The 13572-nt window shown below is 37.9% G+C and overlaps 1 protein-coding gene across 20 annotated transcripts in view; it reads right to left on the bottom strand.

Annotated features, from left to right (window-relative positions):
* CrebB (Cyclic-AMP response element binding protein B) overlaps positions 1 to 13572 on the bottom strand; it is a 123296-nt gene that overhangs the window by 15334 nt on the left and 94390 nt on the right. For 7 of the 20 annotated variants that reach the window (XR_011223575.1, XM_069308763.1, XM_069308753.1 and 4 more), the window contains 3 exons: positions 7542 to 7706; positions 5506 to 5614; positions 4386 to 4484 (listed from right to left, as the gene is read on the bottom strand). Coding sequence is in view for 19 of the 20 variants with exons in the window: in XM_069308763.1 (XP_069164864.1) it covers positions 4386 to 4484; positions 5506 to 5614; positions 7542 to 7706 (373 nt within the window). In the remaining variant the exon portion in view is untranslated. The remainder of the gene's footprint in view (positions 1 to 4385; positions 4485 to 5505; positions 5615 to 7541; positions 7707 to 13572) is intronic. The other 13 variants (XM_069308765.1, XM_069308754.1, XM_045760661.2 and 10 more) reach the window with 3 other exon arrangements.

The raw sequence follows: 13572 nt of genomic DNA, 5'->3' as shown, positions 1-13572 counted from the left end.
GCAATAGATTTACCATCACATCACATACAAGGCAAATCAAACCAAATAGCCAACATAAAACTGTCGCACTCATCTACTGCCATTTTAAATAAAGCAAAGCAAATTTTAGGCAAGCGATTATTTTGACTGAAGATGCATTATTATTGCATTATTATACAGAACCTCTATATAGTGAATTATTCTACTTAATGGACCAAATCTGCTCAACACAACCCCACCAAAATTTGGATGTCCGAAAGAAATGCACATCCCAAATGGGGCCATAGTGAAAATATAGATTATGTAGTGCATGTTCTAGCAGACTATTCTATTTTCTATTTTTTGCAATTCTTACACTTACACAATAAATGTCATTAAAAAAAACAAATGCTTTCCAGTGCTTGAACTGCACTATATTTTTAAGTGTAAGTGCAGTCTGATCTCTCGTTACTCAAGCAATTTCACCGATTTATTTGAAAATAATATAATTTGTGCATTATAACGTTGCCATCTAGGAAGGGGATATGTGTAAGGTTAAAGAAACTATCATTGCTGGTTGAGGAGTATGGCATTATGTTTGACAAAGCAGCAAAGAAAGCAAATCATGGAGCTTGTGAGAAAACAAAAGGGAAAACACTGGGGTAAGAGACAAAATTTGAACCTATGAGGATTTCCATGATGCTGTTTACAAGTGGTTTACACAGCACAGTAGCCTTGGGTTGCTACTAATGATGTACAGTTACCCTATAACTGAAAGAATGATCTCCGAGATTACTTTAATGTTGGACAACTGCCATGTTCAGCTAGGCTAGGACAGGTATGCAACCCGCTCACAGTAATTAATGTAAAATGCCTAGAGCAACGTCACAAGCTCTAGGTCTTGATCTTGCTAGATATCGTTCCCATCTAATCTCTACCTGGTGTGCAGTGAAATCACAGTAATCAGTTCATCAAAAAGAATCTTATTTTTTTTTATATTCTTAGTATAAGTGGAGGATCCATTTATGGGACTGAGTCGGCAAAAATTTGCAATGAGAGAGAAATGATTTCCCGAAACATTATGTACTTAACGTACAAATTTATTCACAAAAATTTTTTCAGTGAATAACTTCATATTCACTAAATTTACTAATTTTATTCCTTCAAATTAGAACAGGCAAAAATGTACACACACACATGGAAATGGAATACAGTAATGTCTACTTTACGAGGTGTTATAAGCAAATAATACACAGTACCGTACCATCTCTTAGCGACGGTATTCAGGCGACATAATGCAACCTCGCCTTAACAGCCAATAATAATAACCAACTCCAGCAATAACGGTTGCCTAACACCACTGCCGTGTGCAAAAGAATAATGTGAAGCTCAGTATGAATGCAAGCACAATGAAAGACTGACATGTGTTGGAAATACAAGTGTAAACACATGCACGGTCAAGAGCCGCACTCCGTGGTATGTTTTGCTCTGAATGGGCACACCAAACGGGATCAAAAGTATCCACCAAACTCATTGGGTCGTACTTAAGCTCCATAAAATGCGAGTTAGTTTTGTACACTAGCTAAATACAATTTACTCACTACAGGTACACCACCCACACAAGGGTTCCCTTTTCCTGTAGGCGACATTAAATGGGGAGACATCTCAACAAGGGTGCGACTGGAATGAGGACTTGTTGGTGTAGTCTAGGGTGACAGTGCTCTGGAGTTCAAGGGAGCACTCGTCTTTTGCATTAGAAGCTTCCATGAAAATGAGCAGGAGGGAGAGGAGGACAAACCAGCCGAGCTCACCTCACTTCATCTACGTTAAAGCCTTCCGACAGAGCACCAATCAGAATTCCGTTTCAACCATGCACACGCATCTGATTGGCTGAACTCTGGGCTTCGCTAGTGAGGATGGGAGAGGAGAGGAATGGGTTATCACAACCGTTGGCCTGGGTCAGGTCGGCAGACACGGGCTGGGATACCGGCCACACTCGACAGCTAACTTTGGGGTAAAACCACCCGTCCATAATTACAAGCACGTTATATAAACTGCCCTCTACTAGTATAACCAGGCATCACATGTTGCCACACACGATTTCGGAACCGCCGATACTAGTCCCGATCCGTGGACACCCGACACAAGGTACTCGTGCCCTTAGATATAGGCCAATATCAATGTTCAGTGTACAGTGTGCACAGAACTACACAGCATTGCTCAGCACAGCAGCCATGGGGTACAAGACTAGCTGAGAGAACATCTTTCTCTCACAAACAGCATGAACTATTGGTATGAAATCTTCAGGGCCAGTTTTATAGATGCATATGATAGTACTATGATTGCATGTTTGCTGCCTCTGGGTTACAAGAAACAGGTGGAGAAGTTAATTTTTTTTGTGTATATTATTTAAATGCACAATCATTATTTATATATTTCTCTAAATAAGCAGATATGTATTACATGTTTACACCCTAGCAGTCCAGTCTTTCTGCACTTTCCCAACAGTAAACATTCTGGGCTCCCCGTGTCGCTCAGCAATGTGAAAAATATTTAATTTTTACATTAAAGTTATTTTTTTGGGTAATAACAGACTTGGTGTCACAATGTTCACTGATGAATTCTCTACAGAACAGATGCAAAAACAAAGTGCACTTATGATAGATTATGCACAACAGCCATGTATATACAACTGTTTGCGAACAGCAATCTGATGTCGCATTCAAGTGTCACTGGGAATGTTTACCGTCTGATACGGATGATACGTATTAGCATTATCAGAAAGTAAAAGCGTCAAGAAACTACACTTTCTGAGCAGCCCTTGGTAGCTTCCTAGTGCTTAACGCTCTGATACAAATTAAATTTCCAAATGCAACCAGGCCCCTGGACCTGTGCAGCTACTAAAAACACCTGTACCAGAATCAGGTTCTCTGGTCACAAAGACCAGAGGAAGTATGGGAATCATATCAACACAACCCTAGGTAAACTCCCTAGAATGTCGTAGGCATAATAACACAAACCATGACACTTAAGAAATGAAAGTTAAGAAACAAGGCTAACAGTTTCTGGCAGCAGGTAAGCAAATCCCCAATTCAACTTGCCTGCCAATCACAAGATAACATCCCAGATTACTTAATTGCTGCCCAAACCATATCCCCAATATGAGAAGGGTACCGGTCGGCCGAGCGGACAGCACACTGGACTTGTGATCCTGTGGTCCCAGGTTCGATCCCGTGCACCGGCGAGAAACAATGGGCAGAGTTTCTTTCACCCTATGCCTGTTACCTTTCACCCCTGTTACCTAGCAGTAAAATAGGTACCTGGGTGTTAGTCAGCTGTCACGGGCTGCTTCCTGGGGGTGGAGGCCTGGTCAAGAACCGGGCCGCCCCGGTCCTTGACCCACACTAAGAAGCCCCGAAATCATCTCAAGATAACATCAAGAACAAGGTGGAAGCTATTGAGGGCTGCCCAGAAAGTGTTTCATTATATTTAATACTATATTTCTGATCTAGACCCATCAACATCAGTCCGAAAAATTACTCGCAATGGCATCTCTGATAAGAATGATTTTGCTACAAGTGAAAATTTAGTGCGAAACCAATTATCCAGACCAATTTGTTCCTCCAAGGAAATTCAGATGCCTGAAAATCATTATACAGGTAATATAAAAAAAAAGATTGGTTCAGGTCACTGGGACTAGGTTAGGCTGGCTGTGAAGTATCTCCATGTTAACATTGATTAACTTTGAACTCATGTCCCTTCCATTAATAAACTTTTAGTTCTTAAATCTTTCACTTTATTTAAACAAGATGCCCAAATAAACCTATCCACGTTGAAAGAATGAGGAAGACATCAGCTAGCAGATGACATTTTGTAATCGTTGTCATACACACCTTCACTAAGCATGATGCAAATTTGCTGTTATTTATTGCCTCTGGCATTAGAAATCCACATTTTTTTACTTTACAAAATGGTTTGGATGGTTTGATATAACCAAATGAGGGAGGCAGAACTGACTGAGCACCCGGTTCATAGTGATAATATTGGCAGACCTAGCCAGCCTCCTGCCAGTAATATTGGCTCAAATGCCCATAGGTTGCAACATATACCAATCACACCCTATAAGCCGTTACACATTCCATCTTTGAACTGCTATGCAATTATAATGGTAACATTATATTCAAATTTTTTGCATATTTAGTGTATTATAACAAGGAAAACCATATATTTTTACCCTTTATCATAGATATGGATGATAGGAGGAGAGGCAAAACAGGAGGGAAAAATGGTAGTGATAACTGCATGATAATGGATGATTCAAGTTCAAAAGATTAGACAAAAAGATAAAAGTGGTTAATTTAACAGGGTTAAAATGTAAAAGAAGCAGCTTAAATGCTATTTAACCAACGCACGGCAAGCGAACGAACCTTTCAACAAACCTGCAGTCTGATACTGCTGCCCCCCAATGGTTACAGTTCCTGTTGGCTCGTCCTGCGAGGAATCCGAGCTTCCTGCGTCACCTTTGTCTGCCAATAAAAATGGGGTCATAATAAATTTTTTGTCCATCTGACAAGCCAAATCAAAAATAGGATTACGATATCTAAATTAATCCGAAGGTTTATACTATTCCAATTGTTTACAATCCATTTTATTAAATAAATTAGGTCATGGGAATCCCATCCTAAGTAAATATAAAAAAAAAAACACCAGGCTGGGAAGACTTTGTAGCACCAGCATCATGAAAGACTGGCATATTTCAATTCTGAAACATATGCTTACAAAATTACATTTACAAAACTTATTTCGGAGCTTCGTAATAATGGACATTTCTACGGCTCATTCCTTTGTCTTTCTCCATCCTTCTCTCTCAGTGGACCACACTTGCTGATGGACTGATTCTCACCCATTGAAAAGTTTCCAATGCAAGTGGTCAATGCTTCAATTATGCAAGAAATCTAACTGCTTACATATAATAATTATAAAAAAATACAATCCACAATACACTTCATAGCACAAGAACCCATTGCTCAGCTTCAGTAAGATGTTTAAGTTCTACTGAATTGGACAAGCACAGGAAAAACAGTCTGAAAGGTGAGGAAGACAGTATAAAAAATGGGTCTATGTTTTATCAAAAATCACAGTGAATACAACATCAACGAAAGAGACTTGTTACCTTGCCGGGGATATAATGTACATTACAAAAATTAACGGCTCTTCAGTAAAATTGTAAGGTGAAACACATGCTGCTCACTGTTATATCAGTATTTCAAAATTACATCCAGGTTAAAGTACCCAGTCATTAAGCATAAATCATGGTGTCACAAAGTCAAGCATTCTTTTTCACTTTTACACATTCCTATCTAAACATCAATTGAAAATTACAAATATTTTCCAGTTAGGAAAATATAACAATACTCGTGCTCCCTTTTAGGAAGTATTATATAAATGATGAATATACACATGAATTTTTTTTTTTTTATCCAGCAAACTAAAACTGCCCTGATTCATTCTGTCAACATATATACATGAAGTTGAAAAAAACCTCACCTGATATCTCACCTCCACCTAATTCATTGAGAATCTTGCGGTAAGATGGCCGTCTCGCCAGGATTTGTCGTTTACGAGATGAATCCTGGTCGTCACTCGCCTCCAATACCTGCCAATCATATTAAAATAAATTGTACTTAATGCTTTAGTAACATCAGTAAAACTAATATAATTGTAATGGGCAATTGTAAATTACAATAATTGTAACTAAGCAATACCAAAGATTAATTATTAACCTTTAGATAGTGGTTTATGTTAACCCAGATACTGTACAAGGTTAACCCCAAGGACAATGTAACTACAGGTAATGCTAATTAACATTTCTTGCAATTAAAACCTACGAGACTTGTTTTCTGCTTATAAATCTAAACACTTTTCAAGACGTGACATTTCCCCCCTTAGTGCCTAATAAAATTATTAACGTTGCTAATATAAAAATCATTAATTAGAAGAATTTTGGAGCATGTGGTATAATCAAAAAATAATTATAAGAGGAATCTATATCACTATAAAAACTTAATATGAAATTCTGTATTCATGTACAATAGAATTTTGTTGGTATGTAGCACAAATCGCCACGAGTTGATTCTACACAACCCAAGTTGTTTACAGATCTTGATGGGTGCTTTGTTACTGTTATTATTTCTAGAGGGCTCTCATGATCACACGCCATATTGTGGGGAAAAATCCAAGCTCTAATTTCCTTACCAAACCCTAGTAAACAAAAGTATACCATGTGAGGTACATCATCATCCAGAAAGTGAATACTACCAGACCACACAGGGAACCACTGGCATCATGCAAAATTGCAATGACTATGCAGGTATTAGATCGTAAGTGATGAATAGACACACAAGTGGTTAACTTCAATATTATCCATCAAAAGTATGAAATACGCTGATCAAGCAAGGGAAGGGAGACGGAGGCTGGTGCGGGTGGTTGACACAATGACACACTAAGAACACTCGTACTGTGAGTTACTAATTGGAGTACATTTGATGCCACAACATCCAATTCTGCTACAAATATGATGATAAGAGTAGTGATCTTATTTGCAGTTGTAAGTGGATGAGTATGCTAGGGCTGTATTCATGCAGCAAGTACTAGGTGGCTCAGTTGTTACTGTACCAACAATAATCACGTACAGACAATGTGATAATTTCCTGTGGTTGTGCAGTGTTCTCTCTTGTTACTAACAACGTGTATCCATTTGTTTTTTTATTTGCTATTATAAAGTCAAAATGTTTAACCCTTACATGACAGCATGTCATTTAACATTTCAATATAGAAATTTAAGGATTTTGGGTCTTCCATACTTATCCCTATATTTACCAAAATTTTACACATCGCTGGCTATTATTACTTGTTAACATGCTAATCCTTGCTACTATACAAAAACAAAAAATCTTCAATTAGAAGAATTTTGGAGCATGTGGTTCGTTCATACCCCAAAAATATTTATTCTAAATATTGAAACCATTTTTGTAAGTTTTTCCATTCACCTTATTTTCCTTGAATCCTACAAAAATTAAGATGTATCTAAATATCAAACTTAATTACAGGATTGTACTGTACTTTAAAATTCTGTATATCAAACAAAGTACAGCATATGAAATTATTTTGTGCAGAACTACATGCCAATCATAATACAGAATATTTTAATACATACATTAAATGTTTTTGAATCGGGACATAATATTATGGCAGACCAAACGAGTTAAAACGGCTCATTTGGAGTTAATCTTTTTGCCGATCTTTGAAATCCTTTACTGTAGAGTACATGTACTGAACCGTACTTTGTACTCATAAAACAATTTATCACAAATAAAGAAATGTTATAAATGCATTCCATTGCCAGTTATATCAAACACTAACATTGCACGGTACATGACACTTATCAGTTTTATAATACCATCATTTGTAAAATGTTGTAGTCCAAGAAAGGCAAAAGTAGTGTCACACTAAGCATCTGATTGTAATACATTTTTATAAATTGTTACTGTGCTACTGTATACATTACGCCACAGCAATCCTACCTGCACTGTCTGAAGAGTACCTCCACCAGCCGACTGAATTACTGAATTGGACTGCTGCGAGGGTTGTTTAAGAAGGATAACGTTTCCTTTAGATAGCTGTACGGTCTGCAAGGCTGTGCTCTGAATGACACTTGGCTGAGAAGGTTGCTGTATCACACTCTGAATCTGGAAGAAAAAAAAAAAAAGTAATTTTTAGCAAACATTAATTTAAAAAATGAAGCATTCATAATTATACGAAAAGCACAAAAAAACACATTTTAACTTATGGGGTTTGCAGTCATTCTCAGTGTTAACTATTTTAAGTGATTTTCATATGTACTGGTCGTTAAGCTGTTAAAGTCATCATTATCTATTTTCTGGAGAACCAGTCTAATCATGCAAAAGTGTCTGTATTGTATTTCACATTCACATTGTATTTTTTTTTTTAAATTCCATCAGGCTTTTTTTTTTTAAATTACAAACTAGGAATTTTTTTTTTAGACTTGCCTTGACATACTGCAAATACAGAAAAGGTCCATGACATTTCAACACTACACAAAAGGGGCATAACTAGCCCAACGCTTGTGGAGTTTAACAGAGAGCTTTTGAAACACCTTCAAAGGACATCTGATCAACCAGGCTATGATTCCACACATTAGGCTACGAGCAGCCACATCGAACAGCCTGGTTGACCAGACCGCATTATTTGCAGGCCTGGTCCCACTATAAATATCTGATGTAAACATTTGTTATAGTAACCACAATTGATCAAATTAATGCTTACAGAAAATTATCTTTTGAAAGTACTCTTGAAAAGCAATCTCAGAAGCCTTGATATGAGCTGCTAGCATACAGTAATTCTGTAATGACAGGTCTAGATGATGTGCAAGTTATTAGATTGACATTTTCTCTTCAGAAAAGTGTTGTACCTGGAGCATACCTGGAGAGGGTTCCGGGAGTTTTTCTACTCCCATTGAGCCTGGGCCCCAGGCTCAACTTGTGATAACTTGGTTCAACAGGCTGTTGCTTGGAGTGGCCCACAGACCCACTACAACCTGACTGGTCTGGCACTTCTCGCAAGAACTCGTTTAAATGCTTCTTGAAGACATCCACCTTCGTTCCGGCAATACTGTATTTCTAATGTTTGCTGGGAAGATACTGAATAGCCGTGGACCTCTGATGTTAAGACAGTGCTCTGTGCCAATAGCACCTCTGCTCCTCACTGGCTATTCTGCATTTCCTTCTGTATCTTTCATTCCAGTATATTGTTATTCTACTGTGCAAATTTGGAACTTGGCCTTACAATATCTTCCATGTATATGTTACTCGATACCTCTCTCATGATACATCTCATATACATACATAGGAGATACATCTCCTTTCCAGAGCACATTTTGAGAGCCTTGAGACGATCCCAGTAACTTAGGTTTAATCATGTCTATGCTTGCAGTACATGTTCTCTGTATTTCCTCTATTTCAGAAATCTCCTGCTCTGAAAGAGGAAGAGAATACTGAGCAGTACTCAAGATGGGACAGTACCAGTGATTTAAATAGTATTAGCACTGCTGTGAGACATATGGATTTGAACATTCTCATAATCTATCCTATAATGTTTCTGGCTGCTGCTATATTTGCGCGGCTATGTTCATTAAATGTCAGGTCATCAGACAACAATTCCCAGATCTTTTACTTGTTACTTTCCTTTTATGTGTAAATCTGTGTCTTGTACTATGTATTTAGTTAAAGTTTCTCGTTTCTACCATACCCAAGTACCTGGAACTTATCACCATTAAACACGTTATTTTCCATTGCCCAATTGAAGACTTCCTTAACACTTTCGCGCTATCTGGACGCGCCGGCGCGTTCGGTTTCGTCTAACGTAAACGCATAGTGGACATAAAGTTATGTCAACTTTTAAAATATTTGTATAAAATTCAATTTTTATCCGATTTACTTTGGGTTTGTTTCAAACTGCGCGCTATGAGACTCACTTTCTCACCACTAGGCTGCATGGTACAATAAGTTCATGAAAGGTGTGGATAACTTCGATCAAATGGTATTTTGTCCCAAACGGGTTGCAGGTGGGTGACTTTAGCCGTTTATACTAGTAATTCTTCCCCCATATCATGTATTATATGCATATGTCTGTTTAGGGAATTTTATTCCGATCAATATACAACCAAAAATAACTGTGTGCAACAAGTATAATCTTGACAAACATAACAAAAGTAAAAATATTTCGTGTGTGTTTGACGCTCACTGATATGTTCCAGCGTTGTTTTATATTTGTCGCTATTCTAACTTACGCTTTGTTGATATTTTTTACCTATGGGCACATAGAACATTCTATTGCGAACACATTGACATAAAAATGAATGACGTACATAGAAAATTAATGTCATGAGAGTGAAATAAGTATAAACTTTCAAAGCGCCGTGCGTCGTCCCGTCACCGATACCGGGTAACAATTTCACCACTTCCCACACTCTTGCGGGCGGGCTGCATCATTATTCTACGCTTATATTCACATCACCGTGTTGGGAATTTCATTGCGAGTCCATTGATACCAAAATTAACGCTGTAGAACAAGTGTGGAGGTGATTACAATCCCAAGAGTAAAAACATTTTGTTGCTGATGGGCGCTCACGGCGAGTCATCTACGTAGTTATTTATTTGGTGCTGGTATCCCTATATGTTTCGTGACTTATTTTACTAATGTTCTTCTAGAGAATTTTATTGCGAACACGTTGGTACCAAAATGAAATACGTAGCATGAGAACTAAGGTCAGAAGAGTAAAAAGAGTATACACATTTTTGTTTTTACGCTTAAGCGATAAAAACGCAGCGCGCACATTCGGTTGGCTGAGTGACCTTTGCGGAGAGCGCGAAAGTGTTAATATCGTCTTTCAGTTTTTCTTCTACAGAAGAAATTTTCATGCATGATTTGCATATCAACAGCAAAGAATGACACGAAGCTGCGACTAGTATTTTTGCCTATCTAGACAAAAGAATGAGAACCTAGAAAAGAAAGAGCAGTGGTGCAAGGACTGTTCCTTGGGTACAAAGCTTTTCACTGCACTTGGACTTAATCTTATTTGATTGACTGTTACTCTCTGCATTCTGTTTGACAAGGTTTAAAATCCAATGCCCCACTTTACCCATTATTCCTATCGATTTCATTTTATGGACTATCACCCCATGATCACACTTAACAAATACCTTTGCAAAGTCTGTGTATACAACATCTGCACTATGTTTTTATTATAATGCTTCTGTACTTACCTAGTTGTGCGTGCGGGGGTTGAGCTCTGGCTCTTTGGTCATGCCTCTCAACTGTCAATCAACTGGTGTACAGATTCTTTAGCCTACTGGGCTCTATCATATTTACATCAAACTCTGTGATTTTGTCATAGTGGTTGAATAACTGTGAAACACAGGAACTTCCTGCTCTAAATCCATGTTACCGGGTTGTGCAGTTTGTTGTTGTCTGTAAAACTGGAGATTTCATTCCTAATCGCTTTCAAAAACTTTAACGAGTGATGTTAGGCAAATTAGTCTATAGTTTTTTGCCAAAGCTACCTCCCTTGTGTAATGGCTTTTTCTCATATTACACCGAGTGCTCGCACTACTGGTACTTTACATCTCTATGAATATTGAATTCCACAAGTGTCAGGACCTGGGGCTGAGTGCATAGGCATATTGCCACTTTATCTCTCAAAATCTCCTGTGTCAGTGTTAATATCAGTTATATTATCTAGAGTTTGGATGTCATTCGTAAAGAAGCTGTCCGGATCTTCAACTTTCATGTTTATTGGGATGCTAAACATAGCTTCATACTGGCCTTTTAGGACTTCACTAATTTCTTTTTCATCCTTTGTGTACAAACCTTCAGTTGTAAGTAAAGGTCCATGCTGGTGGAGGTTTTGATTTTGATTTCAGGTATGTGAAAATTAATTTTGATTTCTTGTATAGCTTTCTATTCCAATTCCTTAGCCTGGTATGATCGCTTCAGTGTCTGCTCTATTTCTTCAACCTCCCTATTTAGATTTATTTTTCTTTGTTGTGAAAGTCATATCTGCTTAAGCATTTGTAATTTTTTCCTTCTGTACAGTTATCTGTACTATCTAGTGGCCCTCTTTCCGAGTTTCCTCACGGGAACATGCTTCAAGCAGATCTAGTATGCTTCAAGCAGATTTTTTATACTTCAGCAGTTAATTGAGCTATTCCCAGTGCTTAAAAGCAGTGTTTTACCACTTAAGACTGTTCGCTATTGGATGATTGCAGGGTCTATAGTCCCCCCTCCCCCAAGTTAATCCTCTTATTGTTAAATTTGAATTTATTCAATAACCCTTCTTGCTTGTTGAGCCTCATGGACCTACTACAGTATTAATGTTAATTTGAACTAAAATGAGCTTGTGGTTTGAGTATGTTGTCTCCGACTATTTCTTCAATGTTTGTGAAGAGCAGGTCGAGTGCGTTTTCTTTTCTAGTTCTGTAATCTGATCACTTGTAGACTCTGCCTATCTTTGTATGTGTAGTTACGTGGTCACACCATCTTTATGGGAAGCAGGTGTCTGGAATAAGAATTCCTTATCCAACACCCATATTCATCACCTTATCAGCAAAATGAGGTGGCATTGCATGCATTCAAACAGCACTTGGTACTCCACTATTCTAACTGTTACTCTTCCTAATGTTTTTCCTGCAAATCACCTCGTGTCTTATCGAGTTGATCTGGCAGAGCCAATCCTGAACGTTTTGCTTAGATCTCACCTCTTCCAGATTCCCCATTAATTTTTTTTTTTTAATTTTATTTTAGTTTTAGTTTTTTTAAACACAGTATTCACATACAGTTGAAACCCACTTGTTTGTTTGATGTAGATTTGTTTACTGGTAGGTTTTGGGTGTCCCTGTCATTCAAGGACCTGACACTTAAGGGCAATCTTATGATGCAAGTGATCTATCCCTCTTAATAATCAGCACCGTACAACCCTCCCCGATGCTGGTACAGTACTCGGCTCGACTCTTAACGATTTATTAAATATGCAAGGCAAGAGTTTAAGCTCATCTCTGCACCCTACCTCGTCTTGTTGGGCTTTCATTTTTCTAATTGTTTAGTAACTTTCTCCTCGGTAACTACTAATCTAATCAACTTGTCTTATTCACCACCACCGCATATTTCTTCAACTAAAGTTGAAATATCGGGTGCTTCACTAGTAAATGCAGAAAACTATTTAAAATATTGTCTATTTCTTTATCATCTGTTACATTGCTTTTTGTTGTTTAATACACCAGTCTTCTGCCTAGCCTAATCTTTGTATATGCATAGTACAAGGTGGTGGCAGCCGAAAGGCCCTTGACCTGGAGTGAGTTCCGAGTGTTCTACTCCCAAGTCTGGACTGGGGCAAGGCTTAACTTGTGATTTGATCCAACAGACTGTTACTTAGAGTAGCCCACAGACCCAAATATCCATTACAATCTGGTTAGTCCAGTACTTTTTGTAGGAAACACTATACTTTTTGTTTGAAGAAATGTACTTTTGTTCTAGCAATACTACTTATGAATATTGAACAGATGTGAACCTTAGATGTTCATACAGTGTTCTCCAATTTGTGCTAATGGCACCTCTACTCTTCACTGACTATTCTTCAGGTCATACCACATTGATCACTCCAGTATGTTGTTATTTTTCTGTGCAGATTTGGGACCTAGCCTTCCAGTACACTATCTCCCATTGATGTATTGTGATAAATCTCTCATCTCTTGAGTAGGTTTTTAAAGCTTGAGATTATCCAAAGTAGTTTGGTGCTTCAACATGTCAATGCAGCTGTATATGTCCTCTGTATTCCTTATATTTCAGCAATCTCTCCTATTCTGAAAGGTGAAGTGAATATCGAGCAGTTCTCAAGGCAAGACAGCACAAGTGGCTTGAATAGTATGAGCATTGTTATGGGATCCCTAGGTTTGAAGGTTCTCATAAGCCATCCTATCATTTTCCTGGCTGATGCTGCATTTGCTTGGTTGTGTTCACTAAATGTTAGGTCATCAGACA

This window comes from Procambarus clarkii, chromosome 63 (assembly GCF_040958095.1).
Source record: "Procambarus clarkii isolate CNS0578487 chromosome 63, FALCON_Pclarkii_2.0, whole genome shotgun sequence".
Taxonomy (NCBI): domain Eukaryota; kingdom Metazoa; phylum Arthropoda; class Malacostraca; order Decapoda; family Cambaridae; genus Procambarus; species Procambarus clarkii.
The sequence above is the reverse complement of the archived record's forward strand: the minus strand, read 5'-3'. Positions and strand labels throughout refer to the sequence as shown.